Consider the following 25,646-nt stretch of genomic DNA (forward strand, 5'->3'; position numbering starts at 1 on the left):
AGCATGTTGTCTGTTTTCTGTGCGACTGTTTTCAAATAGTTTATTTTAATATGGGAAATTCATACCTTCACCTGTTTTTTGGAAACTTGCAGAGGCTGTTCTGGGTAATTGGTGTCCATTTCAGAACTTCGTTATTTGCCCTGCACAGGCCCTGACTGCCAGCAAAGGCCTTGGACTCAGTGCTGATGCTTGGAATTCGCATGTAGGGGTCAAGCACTAAATTCTGCTCAGCTCTGATATGTGAAATTACTTGTTAGGAACCTTCTCTTTAATTTCCTATGCCTTCAGAACAGGCAATGCTGCTCACATCTGTGGTACAGCAGTGCCTACAATTGTGTGTACCGTATGGATGGGAAGAAGTTGCTGACCTGCTTTACTGTGGGTTTTGTTGATGATGCCTTACTTAAGCCTCTGTTTGCTGAAGAACCTCTTGATCTAAAAACTTTGGTGGCAATTTACAGAATTGTCATGAGGTTATCTAAGGGGTTTTTTTCATCACAGTTCACTCAAATTTTAGTGAAGGACAGTTTTTAATAAGTTAACAGAATATGCAGAGTTGAAATACAGCACTTGTAGTGTCTCAAAGCTACCACATAGCCTTTCAAAAAGCTGTCAGTATAGAGATTTATTTTACATCTGTATTACCTGAATGTTCAGTTCTGCTTTTCTTATTGCAGTACGTTGTTCCTAAATATCTACTTTTTGTTTCACAGGTAAGGAACTGTGTGCCTCGTGCCTCATTGTGCATTGTAAGGTGACCTTTCCAAAACAGTGGATAAACACACCTACCGACTGTGTGGTGGAAAGGGCACTGTGACATGAACTTGTGGAGGTTTTAGCAGAGCGTTTAACATGGACAGCTATTTTATTAACTTTGTCCAGGTGGCCTTTATCTGACTATGCCCATAAATGGTTATCACTAATAAATTCTACTGCGATTTATACTAGTTTAGAGTAGAGGTTAGGCTAAAATTTGGGTGGTGTCAAGTCAGAAAAGAAAATCAAGCACTAGGGAATGAGGAAGAGAGAGGAAACATCTTGTGCAGTAATGTTGAGAAGACATAGAATGGGCTAGGTGGGTAGTATGTACCTTCTGCAGCTACCTTTGTTTTGAAAACTCAAAATTTTAGTGTAGCTGTGCTTAAAAGACTGACCTATGTTCTGTGCTGCTAAACCAACTGTGACAAGTAGTATACAGTAAAATTTGTCTTTTTCAAAAGGCCCTGAGAGGGTTAGGCAACACTGAAAGAATAATAATGCTCTTCAAATACACAAGATGATAAATCCAATTATGGCTACTTACTGTGAGAATAAAAAGACTGTGTCTTGTCATGTAAACAATCTCATGTGTTTTGACTTGGTGTTCTTCTCAAGTAAAATCAAATACTCCTTTGACAGGTTGTTGCAATACAATTTTCAGTTATGTGTAAAGGAGAATTGCTCAACACTTTCCTATTACTGTTTTATTTTAGAAGCAAATCTGTAACAGTGGAATTGGGAATGAATTTGAGACTTACGTTTTGGAAATTACAGCTTCTCCTGGAGTACCTCTTCATCTCATGGGCCCTTCCCCTTTATTCCTAGGTCATTTTCCCTTTTCCAAAATGTTTGGACTTCAGTAGCCAAATGCAGCAGCGGATTCCAAAATCTCAGCGGACGTTTGTTGAAGTGGGCTGTGCCAGGAGGTGGGTGAGTATATGGGATTGCTAAATCTTCTTCAGGGGAAAAAGGGTGTGGGAAGAAGACGGGTGTGTGCCCCGTGACTGTATTTCCCAGTTGTAAATGAGCAGGTCCTGAGGGGTCTCATTTGGATGCACACGTGCTGCATGGGCTGGTATTCTGGCACGCAGTATGAGTCAGAACTCACCATTCAGCCTTTGTGTGCCTTAACTCTGCAGGTTTTTAAAGGCAATAATACCCTAGCCTCAAGTCAAACCTTCTTGTAACTCAGCACAAGAAAGATGTGGACCCATTGGGAGTGGGTTCAGAGGAGGGCCACAAAAATCATCAGAGGGGTGGAACACCTCTCCTGTGAGGAAAGGCTGAAAGAGTTGGGGTTGTTCAGCCTGGAGAAGAAAAGGCTCCTGGCAGCCCTTATTGCGGCATTTCAGTACTTAAAGGGGGCTTATAAGAAAGATGGGGAGACTTTTTAGTAGGGCCTGCAGTGATAGGACAAGGGGTAATGGTTTTAAACTAAAAGAGGGGTTAGATTCAGACTAGATATAAGGAAGAAATGTTTTACAGTGAGGATGGTGAAACGCTGGAGCAGGTTGCCCAGAGAGGTGGTGGATGCCCCATCCCTGGAGACATCCAAGGTCAGGTCTGACGGGGCTCTGAGCGACCTGATCTAGTAGAAGATGTCCCTGCTCGTTGCAGGGGGGTTGCACTAGATGACCTCTAAAGGTCCCTTCCAACCCAAACCCATTCTATGATTCTTTCTGTACTTTTGAGTTTCATTTGCTGTGGGGTTTGGGGCTTCAAACCAGTACTGCAGAAGTGGATCGATCCAGTGATATGTTGCATGTTCTTATTTCTCAGATAACAGGTTACATGAAGATATGCAGTGTGTGGTAAAGCTTGACCTTTCCTCCCAGGCAATACTCCAGAACTTAATTGAACTGATGTTTGGGCTCACAATTGCGTGGTCATGATGTGCAAAGCTGGATTGAGTATAGCCTTGACTCAACTGATGTTGAGGATATAACTTAAGCAGTTGCATAAGGCCATTTTGGACAGAACTGGGAAAAGTACAGCTCTTATTTTGATGATTGCAAATGAAATTAAGGCAATTTTGCTGGATTTGTGGTTTGTCTGTCTGTAATTACTAGATTCCCACTTAACTCTTGAATCCAGACTAAGAGCTAAAGGCCTTTATAATCCGTGCTGTACCATTTTCTTACAAATAGCTGTTTAAGGTACCTGCAAAGCATCTGTTGCATTCCCTTTCTCTTCTGTCCCCTTAAGAAAGTATCAATGTCCTTTTCCTGTGAAAACTTCTCCCATGTGAGAAGTTCTGAGATTCTCTTCTAGTTCAGGATGATTTCAGTTGTGGGGATGGACCATTTAGACTGAAGAAGATTCCTGAAAAAGCCCTGTGTTTGCAAAAGGCTGTAATGGGTTGTATGTTCATGTATTCAGGGAAAGCTAATCATCAAGGCTAAAGAATGAGGCAGTGATGTAAAAATAATAACAAGTGAAGCAGCCTGATAACTTGGTTCACTGGTAACGATGACACTTTTACAGCCTGGATTGCTGTGTAGAGCCGGTACGGTTTAGTTGTGTGATAAAAACTTGACCTTTGTCATGGTGGGGTTCCACCCAAAGTCAAACTTCAACCCTAGTGCAGCTGGAAATCTCACTGCGTTGCAGTCTGAAAGTAAGCAGGCGCTCAGGAGCTGTGCTGACATTTATTTTCAGGTCACGCAGTAAAGCTTAGTAAACTGATAGTTGTACTTTTTTGATAAAAAAAGTAAAATATTTTTATATCCTGCTTACCAGAGCAAAGTAGCTGGATCAAGGAGGTCTAGTACTGTTATATGATTAATGGTGACATTTTTCAGTCTCTAAGTTGCAGCCTGACCTGTTTCATTAAATGATGATACTTTGCTCTTTACCTTGAAAGAGAACAGTAGACACCAGTTATTTTGTGTCTTTTTCAGAAGAATTTGCAGACTATGTCTTCACAGTTTCTCAAAAACCTCAGAACTATTCACTTTGATCTTAATCCATCTCATTCAAACCATTACAAGGTTATAAAAGGCATTTTGCTTGGTTGCTGTAATCAAAGTTGGATCCAATGATCTGATTCAAATACTGTAAAGCTATAATGGGACAAGTCAGAAGAAAAACTTCATTTCCTGTTTCATAGCATGTGATCAATCACAAAAATGCTTTATATGGATTTGCTGTGTCTGTTAACTGCAGTGTTTATTCTTTGCTCATTCTTCTCGGATTTCACCGCTTTAAAACTTTGACCGGTATTGGGAAATTTGTTATTTTTTTTTATTGATTTTTTTTTTCTTTTTTTTTCAGTGCAGTAAATGCTTGTCTCACAGTGATTGTTGATTCAGGATTGGCAGCAATGGCATTGACACACAAGTGGATACACTCTTCTACAAACAAATAGCTGGGGAAGAATCATCTCTCTTCTACACTTAAGTCTCAGGAATCTATCTTTGACCTTGTGCATATATGTTGTAAGAATTATTGAGGAATAAGGATGATGGCAGATACTGTTTACAGACTAAGTTGCAACACTCCCCACTCAGAATGAAAATACAAAATGCCCTAAGGCAGCCTTCCCTGGGGTGGTAGCTGAGTTTTCAGCTGTAATTCTGGCTTTCACTCATGGATGCTGCTGGGATTGCCATTGGAAACGTGTGAATAAATGGGTAACTGAGCTCTTGGGGAAGTTAATATCTCTTTTTCTATACTTGGACTGTGTTGGTCTGTAAGACTGTGAAGGGGTGAGGGTGTCTAGGAGACAGACCGCTGGGAGACCTGAACCCAAACACCCATCTCTCGCTTCCCCCTCAGCTCGCTCTATTCAGTCCGCTGCCGTTACTTCACCTGCATAGCTCAGGTCCAGCCTTCTTTTTGGTTCCTCCTCGCTTTTAGAAAACAACTCCATTAAAACACGTTATTTCTTCCCATTACCATTGCCTTGATATAATAGATCAAAGGAAAATACGCGGAGTAAATTGCCTGTTTGATCAAACATCATCTTTTGTTGACTGTTTTAGCGAATACCTGCCCAAATGGCGCACGGCTGACCCCCTGCCTGAGCAGAGGTCTGCACGACCTCTTCCCAACCAGCTCTGCTCAAGTACCAGGTGCCTAGACCCTGGCAAACAAGCTGGCCAAACCAGTGCTGCTTTCAATTACTCAATACTTGCTCTGCCTAAAGGCGTAATCTTTAACAGGAGTCCAACGTAGTTTGCCTCGCTTGCATTTTTTTTCCTCTAATCTTTCTGCTAAACCCAGTTAAATAAGGCAATAACTCTGCTGTTACTTTTTGTGTAGCTTGAGATGAGGGGAAAAATCAAAATTGGCACATACAAAGGGGATGAAACAACGTAGCTCTGCCTAATCGTAGCTCTTATTGCCTACAGGGTCTTGACAATGCTCTTGGCTTTGTGGGGGGAAGTTGGAAAAGCAAGAACGAAGAAATCTCTGCTCATTTTTTCTGCTTTACTTATTGTGTATGGGCAGAGTCCAAGGTACTTTTGACACTCATTGCTTTTAAATGCTGCTCGCTCTTTAGATTTAAAACAAGTTACAAGTTTTTTTGTTTATTTTTTTTAAGTGAAGTTATGCATCTGATGATAGGCATACATGTACAAGTTTGTGAAGACTGCAGGATGAGGAATAGTTTCAACACTTCCACAAAATAAACAGTGTGATTATCCAATAAAAAATTGGCTAAGATCTGTCAACATTTTAATAGACACAGCTTCTTGTTTAAAGATTAAGATTTTTTTATTATTTACCATTCAGCTTTATAACACAGAAGAAAATGAATGTGCTTATTTCATTTACTTGACATCTAGCTATTAATATGAGGTTCCATATATAAAATGAAATTTTTCACATACACTGATATTTCTTAAAATGTACCCTTTTCCAGAGAGAATTTATCAGAAAAAAATACTTCATTTTAAATTCAAACTCTCAATATTATTTCCAGTGGAAACTGTCTGTCCTGGCCCTCCGATTTCAAGATGTGACCATTGGAGAAGAATAGAATTTGTGTTTCAGAGTTGCAGGATTAAAGGCTGTATTTTAGAATAAGAAGTCAGTTAATATTTTATATTATTTCCATCATTCTTCACATTTGGAGAAGATAGTCTAGCAGTGGTACTAATTTTACTTCCACTCTGTTTTCAAGTACTGTAACTTCTTTACATAAGAGTAATTTTTTTTTTTAATGTTTTCTGTTGGATTGTGTAACTAATTTGTATATGTTTCCTTCTTTGGCCCTCTCAGTGATACCCTTTTTGTAAAATCTCACCAAGCTATTAAATATTTTCCTGAGGTAATTACAGGCAGCCTTTCATCTAAACCTATGCTACCTACCATGCTGATGAGAATGGTCGAAGATACCTGGGGAAAATTTGGCAACTCCCTCTGTTCGCTCTGGCATTGATCCATATTGCTTAGGCTTTTTTCCACATTTATCCACAGCCCTTCATCTCAATCTTGCTCACCTTTCCTCAGCTGGGTCCTGAACTAATGAAAACATTTGCAGCTCCTTTTTTTTTTTTTTTAATTTTTTAAAATTTATTTTGCATTTTGACTTACAGGGGTGCTGAATGCAAATTGCGTTAGAAGCCCAGTGATGTCAAAGCTCCCAAAATCAAATGCTGGTCTTCAGAATCGGGCCTCTCATCTACCCAAGGAAATTATTTTCAAAGACTACTTAAGGTAATTTTAAAAGGCTTTTTAAAATAGTGGAAATGTGTTTGTGAATAACTGATAGCACTCTGAGTCCTGCTTCACTCCTTACTTCTCCCACAGAATTTTCAGGAATTGCTTCTTTTACTCCCATGGTTCAGGAATTGTACTTTGTGCTGTTAAACTATAAACAATATTGCACATTTTCCAAGGCAGAAAATGGTTTAATAATAAATCTCTTACATGTTCTGGCTGACTGTACCAGGTTAAAGGTTTTTAAGTAAAAGTCAGTGCTGAGCGTGGCGCATATAATTCAGACAATCATTGCACAAACAATACAAAGTCCATTCATTATCTAATTGGAGGCTTTCTTATATTTTTTTTACCAGGCGAGATCTCTATTTATTAACCTCATCACTTTCATTATTGTAAGAAAGTAGTCCTAACTACTGATACTCAGATAAATTTTTTTTGTTCCCAAAGTCCCCTTTCCAAAAGTTTGTCTTTTATTTCTTCAGGGTCTGAGTATGTACTCGCCATGGTACTCACTTCAGACAAAGAAACACTGTCTTACTAATTAATGGAAAGGTATTGCCTCCTCTCAAGGGTGATTCAAAGTACCTAGATTATTCTCTTTCTCTGGCTCACCTTCTGCCTGGCAGAGCTGAAATCTGAGTCCACTCAGGTAATTCAGTTTATTCTTGAACTCTCGAAACTGCCTTGATAAGCTGGAGGTTAATAAGCCTTGCCTTAGTAAGCTTTGACACACAAAAGCCAGTGTCTCACTTAAAACCTTTAGTCTGGATCCTGTGCTCTTGTTCTCTTCCACGCTGGAGCAGTCTGTGCCTGAAGGACTGCAGCCCGTGGGAAGGACTCGCCGTGGAGAACTGTCTCCCATGGGAGGGACCCCATGCTGGAGCAGGGGAAGAGCGAGGAGTCCTCCCCCTGAGGAGGAAGGAGTGGCAGAGACAACGTGTGATGAACTGACCCCAACCCCTATTCCCTGTCCCCAGCAGAAAGTATGCATGGCACAAGAAGATGGGAGGGGACACAGCTGGGACAGCTGACCCCAATTGGCCAAAGGAATATTCCATACCATGGGACATCATGCCCAGTATGTAAACTGGGGGAGCTGGCCTGGAGGGGTGGATCACTGCTCGGGAACTGGCTGGGCATCAGTCAGCGAGTGGTGAGCAATTGCGTTGTGCATCACTTGTTTTGTATATTACAATTCTTCTATTATTACTGTCATGTTATTATTATTATCATCATTAGTGTTATTTTCTTCCTTTCTGTCCTATTAAGCTGTCTTTATCTCAACCCAGGAGTTTTACTTTTTTTTTTTTTTTATTCGCTCCCCCATCCCACTGCAGAGGGGAGTGAGCAAGTGGCTGCATGGTGCTTAGTTGCTGGCTGGGGTTAAACCACGACAATACAGTAAGTTTCTTTTGTACAGGTTAAAATATATACCAGGAGCGTACTAGCACCCTTAGTCCCAGTAATCACAGCTTCTCTGGCAAGAGAGAAATACAGTATGGCTGTGTACAAGACAATGTCTGTTCTGGTGCTGCCTCTCTAATAGAAGAGAACACGAGCACTCTTTCCTCCTAGTGCCATCCTTAAATAAAGAAACCAGGATTATTTCTAACTAGAAAATTATAAGCAACAATCCATGTTTGATTGAGAGAGAGCTCAGGTCCAGGAACTCAGCTGTGTTACGTCCAGGTTTATTACTCATGTCTACTAGTGGATAATACTACTATTATTTTTAGCTTTATGGCTAATAACTATCAGTATAACTATGGGCTAGAGAGTTTCTACTACTAATAGCAGCTGACTTTCACTGTTCTTACTACTTACTAATGCCCCCTTCCCTAAAATTCCTCAAAGAAATCCTTCCAAAAGAAAATTTCTGTTTTACTTATTAAAGAGCTTGGATCAGGTTTGTGAAACATGACAGATCAAAGAAACATACACACAGACAAGGAATGCTCTGAAGAGTGGCTAAGCAGAGACTACGTGCCATGGAGGCTCCGGGGAGAGCGATGGAGCAATTGACCACCCAACCAGTGAGTGGGTGCCTTTGTTTTAGACAAAATTGCTATATCAGCTAAGTGTAACAACCACTTTATAACTGATTGTCCCTGACAAAGAAATGCAGACTTACAACAGGACAAAACTAGTTTATGGGGTACACTTATAGTAACATGGCTTATGTATGTATTAGATCTGTTTTTATACTATGAACCTATGACACTAATTGATAGTAATTTTTATTCATAACTATATTAGCCATTAGCTGCTGCTTCTATACTTTTTGGTAGAGCCCTGTCATTCTCTAAGCAAGTGTCCTTACCTGCTGTGACTTCACCTATGACTAGCATCTGGTCAAGGTGCAGTGCAAGCACCACAGACTGAGGCAAGCCTGAAGAGCTATTTAGTGATTATCATGGGTTTATGATTTATATGAATTATGTGGAGCCAAATCATGGCTCAACATTGTATTGAGTTTGCAAAGCCTCAGAACTGAGGCTTGTCAGGCTTGTTCAGTCTGATCTTTTTACTGGCCTGTCTGTAACTTTGCTGTTGCAGCTAAACCAAATAAAACAACTTGTCTATTTGACCAAATGTCTGTGGCTAATCTATTTTACTTTTGTTTTATCTTTCTATAGGATGATCATTGTCTTATATAGATACCTGTAACAAGTAGTCACTCTAAGTAGAATGAAATATAGCTGCCTGTTAACATAATGAAATACAGATCTGGTATAATAGTAGCAGCTTTGAGTAGCAAAGACAAAGGATGTGGCATGAAGGAGCACAAGCATGAAGCGTTTAAGAGCACTTTGGGGCACAGACTTGACTTTGGAGACCTCATGGTTATAAACAGCTCAGCCAGACCAGCATGGGGAATGTATACATGGTTCAGCCCAACTCAAAGTACAAAAACCAAACAATGAATAAAGAAAGTTTGAAGAGAGCAGTGGGCTTGAGCTGGTTTCAACCCATGTATTTCTTCCTGACAACTGGGGATGCCTGGCATTGTGAAAATGAGGATGCTCTAGAGAACAGTAATAGGAAACAGAGTTATGTTGTTAGTCAGCTGCATATTGCAATTGCTATAACACTTGGAGTGTATGTAGTTTATTATAATTTATTATAATTTAAGCACATTGCTGGAACACCATGTTAATTCAAAATCCTGTGCAATTTCATATGACTTCAAATAAGCAAATGTTGTATTAAGCATTAAGCCTTCCCCATGAGGAGTAGCTAAAAAAACCCCTGACATGAAGTTAAGTGTGTGCAGCTGCACCAGTCCATGATCTGACTTGAACACACTTTGGCCATATTTACTCAGACACAATTAGCAAAGAGTTTCTCCCTGTTCTAACCATTCATGTCCTGCTTGCCCTATCCACTCTTAACACATCTGAAGCAAAACACCAGGAAAGACCAGGAGTAAAATTCAGGTAACTTCATATCTATTGGAATCATTCTCCAGTTCTTATCCATTTTCTTCTGACATAGAGTCCCTTGTGGTCCCTGCTCCTCAGCTTGCTGGGAATGCAAAGATGTGGCAGGCTGCAAATGGTACCATCGAGCCTTGTCTTATTTGTGTAGGTAGGCATCAAGCCAGAGCTCTCCTGAATTCTTCAGAGAGCTGAGAAAGAAAGAGAGAGCACAAGAGGCCAAATTATGCAGGGTTGCTTAGGGGAGAGTTGGTGGGAACAAGGGAAACGAGGGTTTCTCTGTGTTGGTTTGTACAAGAAGAACAAGCCAGCTCTTGTTCTTAGGATTCCAATCTTTCCTACAGCCTTCTGCAATTTTTTTTTGCTAGTGTGGTGTTACTTACTGCACAATGTCCGCAAAAGCCGTGAGCAACGGCTTACATTGGTACTCAATGCCGTGTTTGGCACACAAGGACTTCACCAGAGGAGCCACCTTCCAGTAGTTGTGTCTTGGCATTGTGGGGAATAGGCTGTGAACAGGAGACAGACAAATTCTCTTTCAGAGCTCCATAAGAAATATTACCTTTCACATGTTCGCATTCATTATTACTTCCCAGGAATCACCCAGCTCACACCGAGTAGGGTCTTTAGCTGCTCCTGGCTCTTCTTTCCCCTTTTAGCACAAGTAACTCCTAAGACTTCCCTGCTTCCCCCCTCCATTATTTTTCCACAGTTGTCTCTAGCACTTCTGAAGTGACATTTCTCCAAATTAAGTGATGCCATAAACTGGAAGAAACGACTTCCCCTGCCTCCCCTTTCTCCAGAGGTAACCATCTCCATAGCACAGAAAAGGAGACGAGCCCATCCTTCAGCTGCATATCTCAGTCTCCAGAGTCATAGTGTAAGTAGTCAGTATAGGTAGGCTTAAACTACTGGGTCAGACTAAAACCAGGGTGCCTTAGCGTGTACATTTTCATTAATGCTTACAAGCTACTACTTCAGATGGACCCTGCTGCTGTCTGTATGGTTCCATAGATCCTGCCCATGTTCCATTTTCGCTAGTCATTCTCACCTTCCTGTGGGTTCAGTGAAGATTTTGAATTACATTATGATTCTCTTTAGGGTTTTCAGTCATTTTAAAGACAAACTCATTGGTGCCCCACAACTATTTGTAGAATTCAGAGCAAAAAAGAATCGGGCAAAGAGAAAAAAAAGAGAAGAAAAAAAATATTTTTTTAAAAAGAGGGAAGAAAATTCTCTCTCAGGGTGCATACTCACTGGTGTTCAATCTGGAAGTTCAGATGCCCAGTAAACCAGTCATTGAACAGAGACTGCTCAACATTGCACGTTGCCTGGAGCTAGAGGAGGGGAAAGGAAAGCAAAGTCAGTACACGTTGGTGACTGCAGCCTTTCTCGTATGACTGAAGAGCACAGTACGCTGTGCTACTCTGTTCTATTGTTTTCTTTTAGCCTAAGCTGAGCTACCTCCAACTAGGGATCATAATCCTCCTTCAGCTTTGTGGACCAGCAGATGTACCTAGACTGGCTAACATGGACCACAGTAAGACTAGGAGTTGGCTCTGTACTCCTGTGAAAAGCATGTGAACAGTCAAAAGTTCCTCCTGGGTCTTCTCAAAACTGTGTCTGCAGAAAAAACAGAGATGGCAGGGTACTTCCATGGTGGTCAGACTTCACTGCTGGACTCCAATAAGTCTCTCTGCAAAGAGGGGACACCCCACTGGCATTCTGCTAGTGCAAAATTGCTCAGCAAGAGCAGGACACAAGCTTCCATCTCCACATAAGTGCAAAAGCTCCGAGATGGATTGATGCAGTAAGTGGGGAGGTGGGTATGTTTAGGAAATAGAGCTGGGTCCTAGCTTTGATTTTAGGTTGCCCATGAACTTGTCATTGCTGTCCTCCTTTACTGTCGCCATGACTGAATCCTGTTATCCAGGATTATTCTGATGTTATGAACTGTTATCCTATGAACCTTCACTTCCCAGTTACCAACAGGTTTCCAGCCTTAACACAATAGAAGACTTGCTTGTCTTATGGTTGGAATTTGTACCTGTATGGCCACAATTCTTAAGAATGGAAAATATTTTACCTGAGTAGATGCCCAGTCCAAATTGTTGTCATAGTAAATATCCATAGGGATATGGTTCATCTGTGAAACCCAGACAAACCAGCTGCTCTCCAGCATCCTGTGCCATCAGACAAGAGGCCAGAATTCAGTAACAGGCAAGTAAGTCAATGACAAACCACTGAAGTAACAGCATAGCCCAGTTTACAAACACACAGCTGAACTCCAGCCTTGCTAATCCAGCACCTGGAAGAACTTCCAAAACCTGGAAGTTTCATACTTCCTTATGAAACTCATGATTATTTAATATGTTATGTTATAAAGCTGACATAGCCTGGTATTCATCTTGTTTTATCTGTAGCCAAGGACCAAACTGATTAGAATCAGCAAAATGATCCAAGTGGAGTGCGTATTGTCCATTCAAGCCAATGCTGCTAGGCAAGGTCTGGGCATTTGCAAGCCCAGGCTAAGCTGTTTCTGTTAAATGTTCTCTTTCTCTAACCAGTAGCAGACCCAACACCCAAAGCACTGAATTTTGTGTAAGGTAAGTATTTCTCAATTTGGTCAGCACTCAGTGAAGTCTCTTTGCTGCCAGAGCCAACGAGGTAACATAAAACTTGAACTGGCAATTGAGCAGAAGAATCTTAGTTTAACTTTACAGAATTAAAAAACTAAGCAAAAAATGAGATGGTAAAGGAGAACATGGAAAGGTATAAGCAAAGGCAGAGAAAGGCAGGCAGGCACAGATGGAAAGAGTATGTAGAAGAAGGCTGAAGGACCTTCTAAGGAGGTATCACCTGAATATAAAAAAATATGCCAGGAGACTCTTTATTTCTAATAATGCTCCATAAGTAAAAAAGAATCTGATATAGAATGTCAGCATCCAGGCCAAGTCCTACCAAAACCAGAGACAACAAGAAAAGAAAATAATTATAAATTACATTCACTGAAATCTTTTTCTAAGCTTCATGTTATGTGTACAAGAAAACAATCTACATTCAGCTCCTGTAGCTTTTTGCTAAATTGAAGCATCTGGAGCAATCCAAGTTAACATAAGCTAATAACACTTTTTTTGCACAGCTTGCTATAATAGAGGTGAATCTAAGCATTCACGCCCAGTGAGTAGATTAATATATTAGCAAATGACTATGCATTCAGAAATACGAGTTGAAGACCTGTATCAAATCATTGCCCAGGACTCCACAGTGAATTAAGTGCTAGACCAGCAATCTCATTTTGGCTGGAAGTTGCTCTGTTCTCTTGTATGCATAACACATGCAAGAGAAGGAAGAATGAACCATTAATTCTGGCTGCCTGGCATAGGATATAATGCCAAGTATATGCGTACTGCTAACAAATCAACAGCAACAGTTGGTGTGAATCCACATCCTCCCATTCCTGACCACTACGGACCTTCCAATTTGCTTCCCAAAGAAGACAGTACACTTGGTGCTTCTGCAAATGAAGCAAAGCAGTACAAGCCAAACAGCCTGTTGCTTTTTTTCAGGCCTTTATCATCAATCTGCGGAACGTAATGGGTTTACCAGAAACTATGCAGAGCCACTGAAAACACTGCACCAAACTGACCATCATATTAGACCTAACTGAATGGGATACGGTGTCACACAGCAGGGACTGAGCTCTGGGCAGAAGCTGGCTCCACGTTCAGAAGAAAGTTTGGAGACCTACAACTGACCCCTTCTTGGTTGTACAAGTAGCAGTACTTACCGCCCAATACCTTTTTGTGTATGCAATATAAAATGTGTGGCACTGGAAATAGGTGGGAAACAGGAGCGGAGGAAGAGCTGTAAGGGAGAATTTATTATCACTGGTCATGTCCCAGACTGAATGACAGGTAATCAAACTGGAAGCAAAGGATCTCTGAACAGCTACTCAACATGGAGAATATTCCAAGAAGTTCTAGGGCTGCAGAATTTTCTGGATGATATCAGTCTGCATCAACACAACCAAACAGTAAGAAATCTGGGAGCCTGCTGACCTCAAGAGGTAAAACACAGGTAAGACAAGAAGCTCTGGGAAGCTTCGCTGATGAACGGTTCCTGCGCTTCAGCATAAGAGCTTGCTACTGCTTCTGTCACCTGTCAACACAGGTAGTATTGCCTCCCCTTTCCTTATGGAGAGCTAACCATGGCTTCTTTTAGAAAAGAATGAAAGTAAAAAGGGGTGTGGAGAATCCCCCAAAATAAGGAGGACAAGACCCCAGAAACTTAATGATCCTTTTGAGTACCACAGTAACCACTTTGCAAGAAGGCAACCGACTGACACTGGTTAGGGTGCTATATGGGGCTCTGAGCAACTTGATCTAGTTGAAGATGTCCCTTCTCATTGCAGGGACGTTGGACTAGATGGGCTTTGGGGGTCCCTTCCAGCCCAAACTTGTCTATGATTCTATGATTAGTACCTCTAAACATTTCTAGGTCTGTCAGTTAATCTGATAGTGCTTACAAACCTAAGATTGCATTTTAGGCTTCTAACTGAGGAACAGCCACAGAGTAGTATTCCAAGAAGTAGCTACCACAGCTCCAAACTTTATCTGGCTCCCCATTCAGTTGTTCCAAACAGGGGAACAACAGGAATACATATGAAATCCCTTGCTTACCAGGGATTTTGGATTGCAAGAAGAACTCAAACTCAACCTTCCAAATGGACAGCTCAGTTGTACTTAAGAAACCAAACCAAAACAACAAAAAAACCCCACAGACTGTTCTTTACATTTGAATACTACTGAAATATGTGGTATGACATCGTAACATGGGATCACCTTCCTTAACCAGCCATCTCGGAGTTGCATATCCGAGATATGCATATCTGAACTAACCCTGCTAGTTCTGTCCAGCCACTGGAGAGAAGAGCCACTGCTGGAATTCAGCTCCTGCCATCCTGAGAGGTCAAGGGAAAAAATTGGTCAAATGAATCACACCTTGAAAGTGCCCATTTCTGCTGGTTTTAGGGGTCAAATTCATTCCATCCACTTTTCAGGCAAGCATCCTAAGCAGACTTCAGACTATTCTGGAGAGATGCAAGAGGCAATATCTCTTTGTCCGTGTTGAAATTGTGCTGCTTTGCAAAAGGAATAAAACTTCGCTAAGATGGGAAGAAGCAGGCAGGAATGAGCCTAGAGATCAGGGCACTGACAGCAGAGGAATTCTGAATTTTTCCCTCTGCTCTGTTTGTGCACTTTATTAGCCATATATTACACAGCTCACAGACAGTCCCTGGAGCCCTCATCTCACTCACCCAAGTAACTTCCTCAATTAGCAAGCTAAGAGTCATTCTCCTTTTCACTGTCCAAATAGATGTAGACTTATTTTTGCAAAGCAATAAAGTTTTAAGATGACCTGGGATCATCTTAGCCCACTACTTTTTTTAACCCACGTACCCCACTACTTTTTCTGCCCTGGAAGAAACTATTTGGGTAGAAATTCTCAAACCAAATTAATGTGTTTCAAGTCAAGAAGGGCACAGAAATCTGATCTCACATAGGATCATATGGTAATTCAGGCTGGAAAGGAGCTCAGGACCTCAAAGCAGCATCAGCTATGAGGTCAGACCAGGTTACTTGGGGTTTTACCCAGTCAGGTCTTCAACTCCTCCAAAAATTAGATGCAAACTGATTATTATGTTCTTTGATGGAGGCACCTTAGTTCTGCTCAAGTCCTACAGGTCAAAAGCAAGATCTACAAGCCCCATTAGTACCCCTCATGGTATTACAGGAGAATGGAGATACTCACTGATGAAGAAGTATTTATGTTGGTGATTGTATGGCATGTATTTTTTCTTTTTGATCCCAAGCTGTGAAAAGAAACAGCAAAAAATACTGAGTGGAAGCTAAGCAATCTGCACAGGTAACTTGCTGTTTTCCATTCTTCCTTCCCTGGAGGCACTCATCCTGCACACTTCCCACAACCCTCATTCCTACTGTCTCCCTCTTGTGTATGTCCTATTAGTTTACATACCTAATACACCTTTTCTATAAACACTTATTCCATTAGTATAAGGCTTTAATGCCTTACAGCTTTGTAAAGTCCTTCAGAGATAAACTGTTAAGCAAGCATGAGATTTTTTCCCCATAGGGGAGAATTAATTAAATAAGTGATTGCTGAAAAGAAGTTCTAGATATACTTATGACAAGTCAAAATAGAGGTAACAGCCCGTAAGAAAAACCTCTGTTGGCATATGGTAGGAAGGAAACTGCTGTCACAGATACCACCATGGTATGAGTTGGAATGGAATGATGTAGTAAAAAGCTATACCAGAACATTTCATCTATTAAAAGATGGTGTGATCTGTAAGTTATGATAAAAATAATTCTGAGGGTGGATCGAGGTGAATTTTATCTAGTGAATTTCATAGGGTTTGTGTTCTTACCACATTCATAATTTGTTTTGTGAAATATTAGATATTTCATGGCTAAGTTGTATTATTTTTGACCAATAGTCATATGTATTTTCTCCCACCCCACCCCCACCCCCCCGCTTTCTTCTCTGATTCTGTACACTTAAATGACAGTTTCATGATGGCAAAGGTTTTTCAAGGAAAAAAATATTTCACTGCTGTAGCTACTCTGACAGGGTCTCAAGGACTGATGAAGTTCTACAGCAAAAGCATTTCAACATTGTCTTGGGTTGTTCCTCCTGGAAGCGGGCTAGCAGCACAAGCCGAGAATGTCCTACGTGGTCAAACGACTTCTGCCCACTAGAAGGACCTGCCAACAACCAGTCCTACGGAGCTACAGGAACAGCCCTCGGTTATTCAGTCCTGCTGTGCTGGCTGCCTTTCACAGCAAGGCTTCTGCCTTCTCCTAGAAGGCATAGCCATGCCAAAGCCACCTGTATCTCTGAGCTTCAGACATTAATATTAAAGTAATAATCCCAGGCCAACTGCAGACACACTTTATATTCACGTTTACAAGTTATCTAATAATCATTAATTACTGAGATATATTCTATAGCAACTTAATGACCTAGTAACCTTTTTGCTGATGGATTTTCCACCTTATAAATGATGCATGTACATCATACCTAATTTATTTACAACTACTTGTCAGCTGTTCAAGAAATTCTTAAAGGAACTTAACATGAACTGTGACCTGCTTACAAAGGCTGAAGAAAGTAGACACAGATGAAAGCAATCTTATTTCAGAAGCTGTCATCGCATCTTAGTTTTAGATCTTTATGGTACAGCATACTTTTTGTCGACTAAGGTATTCTTCCCAGTTTCTGGTACGCGAGCGCACGCACACACACACTGACCTCCACAGACAATTTCTTCCCCAAAGTAAACAAGAAAGGGTGCATATCAATATCAGGATCTTTCTGGAAGCAGTTGGGTTTGGCATGGTGCTGGGAGTGCAGAAGGGTCCACCATTTGGCTGATGCCCCCTGTTTTAGTGAAGAACAAAGAGAAGTACAATGGTTTCAGAGCCAGATTCTTTCCAATTCCCCTCCTTTGCCCAATGCTGAACACGCTATCCCCCCCAGAGTCTTCAGAACACCCACTTTTACAGGAAAGTCATCAAATCTAAAAAGTTTTCCAGGGTCAGGTACTTACAAGCAAGTGGCACATCACAAACTTATGCAGCAAGTGGTTCCACTTGGTCTTCCTGAATACTGAAAGATGCCCTAAATCATGTTGTAACCATGAAGCCTGGACCTGGAAAAGGAAAAAGAAAATATCGGGAGGGGAGAAAAAACAGAAGTCGAGACCAGGACATTGCCACACCCATCCTTTGCCTTGAAATATCAAGATTTATTTCTCAGGCACTGCTCCAAAGTCACAGTCGGAAAGGAACTATGAAATCCTGATACTCTTAAGGCTTCCCCCAGAATATATCTTGCTGAAAGAATCCCAGACTAGGTTTAGTGGGAGCTCCCCACATGCAGAATTTCTTCTTTACATCCTCTGTAAACACATGCCATATAGCGGTTGTCTTCTTATGACAAAGAAGAACTATGCCAAGTAAGGAAACAGAGGACTAGGACACTGCAATAGTATTATGTGTATTATGAAAGCTGATGCAAATCCGTGCGCACGTGCTGTGGGCTTAGTTGCTTACCTGGGAAATGGTCAGCACCAGCAGAGAGACAATAAAGGGCATTAAGGATGTCCCAAAGTAGAAGAGAATGAGCCAAGCAGCAGTATCCAACAGGAGGATGTGAGCGAGGTGCAGGAAGAAGAAGAGTTGATTTGGCTCCAGAAGTCCCATTTTCTCAACGGTAGCACGCAGTTCTCGGAAGTCTTTCACCAGCATTTTCTGTGGGAAGCACCAGTGTTAACAGGTTCCCTTTTTCTAGAGGATAGCACTGCAGCCTCAAAAGCCAAGGACCGCTTTAATGGAGGAAAGAAAGAGCAAAGGATCCGGCCAAACGGGCGAGAGCTGGGCTTGCACACTAGTAAACTTGCTCTCCTACAGCTTCTTGGTGTCTTTGCCTGATAAGGTACGCAGAGCAGAGGAGCAAGCAGCAGCCATCACAGAGCACAATGTTTGCACTCCGAACCCCTAAGACAATATCTTTGGTGCTTCTTCCATCACCTTCTTGGCAGGTAGCACAGGGCGCAGATGGAAGTTGTACTGTATGTGCAATGAACACAGCATGCCATCTTGTGGTAGGACTTTTGGATGACATTATTCCTCTTCTGCCACCAGTTCCAATAGATCAATGCATATGACTTCACTTTACTCTTCCCAACATTAACAGGGGAGGGTTAAATGCCTGTATGAAAAATGGCACCTACAGCCCAGCTGGCCTCAGGCTGCTGAGCATTGAGGAAGGAGGATGGAAGAAGAAACGAGCACAGCACTCGTGCTAGACCAACCCACCTTCGTCTTCGCCAGCTCTGCAGATGCCTCCCAAGCCCGATTCCCATCTCCATGCAACCCAACCCACAAAGGAGCTTGCCAGCCTACTTTCCAGTCATTTTGGGGAAATGGAGTTTGCATGGAGCAAGGCACGTGCAGGCTCTGGTACAGGCCAGCTATGGAATCCAGAAACAGGCAAGGTATGGCCACAGATGGGTGTGGGGGTTCATGAGGTTCCTACCTACATAGGAAGTGTGGCCATGCCATTCTGGGACAGCCAGACTGCTCTGAATTCTTTTTCTAATGTCTGAGTTACATGGGGCCATGTATCATCTTGCCCCCTTCAGCATGCAGTGTGGGACTATGCAAAGAAAAAGTCAGGGCAGGCTAGAAGGAATGGGGGAAAACAAATAATCTTGGATAGTGGGAAGCAGCGAGGACCATACAGCCCGGGGAGTGTGTGTACTCCAAAACTATTCCTGTTCTGTTGTCTGTGCCACTCTCATGAGGTTTTCTTCAACACACCAGACTGGTTACTCTCATGGTGCCATCGACAGTGCTTCTGTGAATGATCTTGAGACTGCTACAAGAAGGCTGTCCAAAAGGGCAATGCCAATACAGCCTGTGAAACTTAATTCAAGGCTAAAACACTCTGCCTGCAGTCTCTTCCTACAGTTACCTACAACAGAAGGGAGTACAGTCTGAAAATTTACTGTCAGCTGGAAAGGATTACTTCATTTTTGGTTAGCTCTTTCTCAAAGCAAGGGAAAGAAGAAAAGGTGATAGCTGTGATATTCACGAGAGCAAAACAAGGCTCCGCTATTTATGTAGAGTTGCTGTGATAAGAAAAATTCATCTTCAGGAATCTCATTCTCAACCACGTAATGTGGATTTTGACTAATATTCATGCATTGTTTTTAATTAGTAGCACAAAAAATTGTGAAGAACCTGGATCCCATTGTTCCAGGGGCTATGCTGATACAAAGAACAAGATCTAATCTCAGAATATTTCCCTTTAATCTATCTTTGATCTGATTTACAAGGATACTTACGTTTTTAGTGGGCTCAATACTAGGTTGATCTGGTGCCAGCTCCCCAATCTGCAGTGACTTCAAGTACTTGCTCACCAGCACCTTGTTGACATGGAATGCTACAAAGGCATCCTGCAAACGCACAAGAGTAAAGGAAGAGGTAAGAAAAACAAATTCTACGTTACTAACCTCAGCCTGCTGTGCACAGCAAGACTTTCACTCTGGAGGAACCACAACAGCAAAGATGGCTGGTTTACCTTTCTATCTCCTCAAGCTTTTTCTGACCTTTTTCTTCTCGCGTTTGTCCTGTGTTCTTACAGGAGATCTTATTTCAGCTGGCAAATGGAAGAGGTCTGACTTCCACTACTGCAATTACTACAGGTATGCAAGCTCCGTAACACAAAATTGAATGGATCTGCACTGTACACCTAAAGCAGAGTTTAGTTCCCTTGCTTTTCTTCCCCCTCTTCTCAACCCCATTATTAGTGACTTTTCCATCTTCCTGGACATCCAGGTGCCCAAAAGACCTTTCTGATCAGCGGACTGGAATCTTCTTTGTTGTGCAATTTGTCAAAAGAGAAAATTGCCCTTTAAATCCAACCACTTAAAAGAAAAATGTCGTTCCTCTTAGTCACAGGGTAGAGAATTCCACTCCTAAATTAAGGCAGGAAGCATTTCATCAAGGACCAAGTGATACCAGAGAACTTTCTGGTTTTCTCTAGTACTTGGAAGTATTCAGAAGGAAATGAATGCAAGGACACAATTCATAAGCAGAGGCCTGGTGTTGCCGATCTCAAAGATAGGAGCATTAAAAGCAATGTTGTGATAGCCTCTAGGCAGGGTTGGGGCCAGGGTGCAGAAAAGCAGAGGAGGAGACAACTGCAGTGACAGAGCATGGAGGGGGCAGCTGGGGCCCTGAAGCACAGCTGAGACTGAGCTGAGCCGGGAATTCAGGCTGTAGGAAAGGAACCTCCCCTAAAGATTCTCCAACCATGCAAAATTGCTTTTGTAAATCCATGCCTTCAACTTACTGATCTGCTTGCACGCCTGCTTTCGCGTCGTCTTTCATCTGATTCAATTTAGTCATCCTAACCAGACCAGAATCCGTGCTTTACTGCATTCCAGCCCCAGAGTTATTCTGGGCAAACGTTTATTAAGAACAGCTGCGTGACAAAAAGGAGTTGTCGTCCAGCTAATCTCTTTGAGCAAATTGCCACAGAATTTCTGTCCTCTACACCACAATGGCATAAGTTTGAGCAACTGCATGACTAACACAGGCATACGTGTAACATACAGTGGGTTTGAATACCATGCACATAATTGCTATTGCTGATGAATCAAAAAATCAGCAGCAGTTTCTCTGCAAAATAATCTATTGCAAGTACCTGGTTATTTCATGATGTTGCAACACCAGATGTTTTTACAGTCTCCAAAATTCAACCAAATTTTGCCAAATTCAGCCAAAAATTCCAGCCGCGAGATTGTTGCTCCTGTTTCCTACGTCACCTCATTCCTTAACTCTGCTTTTCTACCCTTTGTGAGAAAACACCACAACAGAAAGCAGCAATAAAAGGAGTCCTCTTCACAGTTTGGTGCAGTGTCACCCTTACTAATATTGTGGCTTTAATTACACTCATTTTTCCATTCCTCAGGTTTCTTTTCTTACCAAGCACCTTCTGTGTTTTTCATCCTCTCAAGTTACCATCTTTCAAGGCTCTTGGTAAAAATCTTCCAGTCCAACTAAGATCATCTCAATTTTTCATAATATACATCCAAAAGATTAAGCAACTGACCTATTCCAGGATGCACAGACCTCACTAAAGTCTTAGGGATTTTCTTAATATATGCTTCTTTCACATATTTTTGTCTCTGCCTTCCAGACTAACTAAAGAGCTTATTAAATTCACACTGTCTCATGAAACTGCTCTTAGTAATGAAGAGGAGTTTCTTACTTCACCTGGATATGTTCCCACTGCAACTCAGCGTGGATATAACCAAGTCTGCCCTCAACCAGATAGTTCACACATAATCAGGCTTTACAAGAGAGCGCAGAAGTCCACACACACTGATTTACCCTCCTCCTGTTAGAAGCTGACTAGTACCAGCACAGCTTGCTCTGGACTGGATTACCCAAACCTGCACTACAGACACACCTGTAGCAAATATTCCACCTTTTACTCTCTTCCACAGTTTTTGCTGAGGCCAAGACACACAGCTTGCAAGCATGCAGAGATCAAGCAGGGCAAGATACTCCAGTATCACAGGTATCAATTTGCCTTGGAATAAATACAGATTCTGAATACTGTGCCCTGTCAGAAGTGATGATGCTGTTGTTATCCAAAGGATTTATGTGTTTTTCAGCATCTCTGGAGCAAAATAAACCCCCTTCCTATTAATTTCATTTACAGCCCTTGAGCTGGAGTTTTTATGCTTAAAAAGAGAGAGGGAAAATAAGCAGGCATTTTTCCATTATGATGCACAGCCTATTTAACGTGCTTCACACTTGTGTGTGAAGACAGTTGAGCTGGTGTCACACAGGCGGCTGAAGTCTTGCAGGGCTTCGTGATTTGGACATGGAACCATCCTGTAAGAACCAGCTCAGATCCCCGAAATAAAATATCTGCATTTTCCAAGTTCACCTGTTGTCTGGGGTATTCCAGCATGCTAAAGTGAAAGAAATCTGACTGTACTGACTAGAGCAAATGAATGATGGAAAATACAGAATGCAAAGTGCAGCTAATACAGAATTTGAAATTTAAACTTAGTAGACCGAAAATTACTTTTATTGCCATGAGCCTCAAATATCCCTTATATATGGAAGATCAGGGAACTATTTGTCTTGGGTTGTTTTTTTCCTTTCAAAATACACAGGAAGGAAGCAATCGCATCAGTCACATCTTTGTATAGATGTTAATTTACCACTATTTTCTAGCCTTTCTGCATGTACCAGAAGGCAAGAACTCCAGGGAGTCTTCTGAACGTTTTGGTGTGCATTTACCACAAGTTTCTACGGCATTAAAATAGCAGTCAGACAAGGAAACACGATGAGCAGAAGTCTTTTTGCCCGCACACTAACTCGCCAGCAGTTGGACGCTCGTTAACTGCCTGGTTCTTTCAATGTTGTTCACCTCGAGGGTCAGAAGGACCACATGCAATAACTGCAGAAACTTTTCTGGACGACAGCTCGGGAAAGCTTGCCGTCTTTGCTTTCCCTCCAAGTTATGCCTGGTGGCATCTAGGAGGGATCCCTTTCCTACAGGTACGTTTGTGGCAGCAGCTACCACCACCGCCCCAGGGCTGGTGCGCTCTTTGTGGCACCTCGCCCCGGCGGGAAGCGATCACTGCCGCTCACAGCAGCTGCGCAAGCAAGATGCGGAGATAAGAGTAGTCAGAAAGACTTCAGCCCCATAAACCGTTACAGTCCGGTTGCCCCAGGGGCTTAACCCTCTTCATTTGCCTGTTTCCATCGCATGAGGCTGGAAAATTGGGACGGAGCGGTGACATTACACACCCCCGGCTGCCCCCAAATTCCCCCCCCCCCAGTCACCTCCCGAGTTCTCGCCGCATGATGCTGCCCGTGTCCCGGCTCCCACATCCCCGAAACGGAGCCGGTGAGCGACGCCCCCCCCCCCATCATCGCACCCGCCGCCCCTCACCGTGGCGTCCTGCCCGGCGTGACTCTCCAAGAGACGGGCCCCTCCCGGGTGCCTCCGGTAGAAGTGACTGATGTCGTACACCTTCCTCTCGATCACCAACCACCGCTCCTGAGGCGGCGGACCCCCCCCGTTCCGCTGCCCGATCTCCTCCCAGGTAAAGAAACGAAGCCCCGGACCCGCCGCGGGGTCCCCATCCTCTTCTTCACCCTCCTCCCCGGTCCCCCGCGGCGGTACCGTCCATCCTCCTTCCCTTCTTCTTCCTCCTTCTCCTCCTCCCTCCCGCATGGCCAGCCCCAGCAGCCTGCTCCCACCGCGGTATATAAGGGGGGGACACGCCCCGGCCCCGCCCGGGACCACGCCCTCCTCCTTCCCCCAGGGAGGTCTGCGGAGAAGCTTTGGGAAAAACCGAGGGGTGTTGTCCTCCACAAGCTCCAGCACCTCTGGGTGCCATGTCCCCCCCCAAAAAAAATAAAAAACCCAACCCTGCTCCTTCGCTGTCCCGGCTCTGGCAGCCGCGGTGCGATGCAAGGATGCAGAGCAGCAACTACAGGTGAGGAGCATCTGATCCCTTTGGGGTTTGGTTTGGGTTTTTTTTTTTCTCAGCTGGCTCATTCTGGTCCCAAGAGAGGCTTACTGGGCTCTGACAGTCAGGGAAAACTTCACTTAAAATACATCTCGGATTAACCAGCAAAATAATAGCGCTCTGCAGCCTCGTTTGGATGATACAGTCCACGAATCCCTTTGGAAGAAACATGACTTATGCACACTCTTACACCTAATTAAAAAAAACCAACCAAACCATGCCAGTCTTAAGAACTCATTCTAATATTTACAACCTAATGAAAACCCATATTTCTGTATTTGCACTTAGAGCAAGAACTGAGCAGGGAAGAGGAGGCTTGCACAGTACCTTTTGCAGTAATAATCCTCTTCTCAGTGCTCTGCACTTGATGCTTCTGTTACCTTGGATAAATCTGGGGTGGCACACACAAAATGTTATACCAGGTTCTGATGGTAGGTTGTAAAACTGCTTTTTCTTCCTCTCCCCCTGCCCCCTTCTTATCTGTAAAATTATCAACTAAACTATTGGCTTGGGGACTCCAGGAAATTAGTATTGCAAAACAACACTTGGTTTGGCTTTTCCTATCTTTCTAAACAGTCATAGGATTCATATAATTTTCTGTTTTCAAAACAGACCACAAATCTTGAAAACATTATAAAACTGAGACTGAGTCAATAATTTCTTTAGTCTATAAAAAACCACAGGTTAAAGCCCACATCAGCATCAACCCAGATGGAGGAGCACACAATTAGGAGAGTTTTCAAACCATGTGATCAAAGCTGAAATTAATTTCTCTGAGTTAACTATCTTTCGATGGTTTGCAGTATTCCATTTGAATGAGTTCCTATACATCTGTAACAATTCTCACACATCTACTTGCATTTTGTTTCCTCAGTGCTCATTTGCTTTTGAGACTGCTTGGGCTAGTAAAGTTCTCGGTCTGTATTTCAACTCAGAAATACTGGTGTAAAGAACCAGGAGAAGTCTCATGTAATTATCACAGTTAAGTTGTTTAAATCGTGTTTATGGCTCTTCCTCTTTATAAGAAGGTGTGAAAAGACTAAAGTCAGTTTCTCAGCCCAGCTCCCAATGACAGCCAGTGCAATAAGATGCCTTAAAAAGAAGTTTAATAGTCATTATCCTCGATCTGTTTCTCTGCTTCCCTCCTGTCATAGTAGGCCATCAGAAAGCACCTTTTCCTTCTCGTTCCTGGGCTTTGCCGTCCCTTAGGCTCACGTCTGGTACTTTTTACAGAATATGTTTTCATAACATTTGAGATAAGCCATCTCCAGTGCACCAGTACACACCTTCAGGAGTACAGAACTTGTTCCTTTTAGCTTCCCTCCTACACTGAATACTCAACATTAAATATTCAGAAGAAAAGGAGGGAGAATTCAGCCCCCCTTGTCCTACGTTCAAACCTCCTTAGCTGCTTTCTCTGACCCCAAAAGCCTGCACAAAGTTAAATTGCTTCAATAACATCACTGAGAGATTTCCTATTTCATCTTTTTCTCCACCTTTCTGAGGATATTCAGATGGCCAGGGCAATCTAGTAATACACAAGAGAAATAAATTCAAATCCCCTTGACATTTTACCTTTTCAGTGAATCGCAGGTTGCTGAGTAAAATATAAAATTACCTTCCCGATT

The 25,646-nt window shown here is 42.4% G+C and overlaps 1 protein-coding gene across 1 annotated transcript; it reads right to left on the minus strand.

Moving 5' to 3' along the window:
- Positions 1-9,390: 9,390 nt before the first annotated feature.
- LOC104322733 (acyl-CoA (8-3)-desaturase) lies at positions 9,391-23,859 on the minus strand. The gene is made up of 12 exons (XM_069804176.1): positions 23,436-23,859; positions 19,801-19,911; positions 18,005-18,202; positions 17,500-17,601; positions 17,202-17,330; positions 15,681-15,741; positions 13,657-13,733; positions 12,726-12,823; positions 11,953-12,049; positions 11,124-11,203; positions 10,250-10,375; positions 9,391-10,057 (listed from the first exon to the last, which is right to left on the minus strand). The coding sequence occupies exons 1-12, from the start codon at positions 23,718-23,720 to the stop codon at positions 10,006-10,008; spliced, it is 1,416 nt and encodes a 471-aa protein (XP_069660277.1). The 5' UTR covers positions 23,721-23,859; the 3' UTR covers positions 9,391-10,005.
- Positions 23,860-25,646: the final 1,787 nt, after the last annotated feature.

This window comes from Haliaeetus albicilla, chromosome 16 (genome assembly GCF_947461875.1).
Source record: "Haliaeetus albicilla chromosome 16, bHalAlb1.1, whole genome shotgun sequence".
NCBI classification, from domain to species: Eukaryota; Metazoa; Chordata; class Aves; order Accipitriformes; family Accipitridae; genus Haliaeetus; species Haliaeetus albicilla.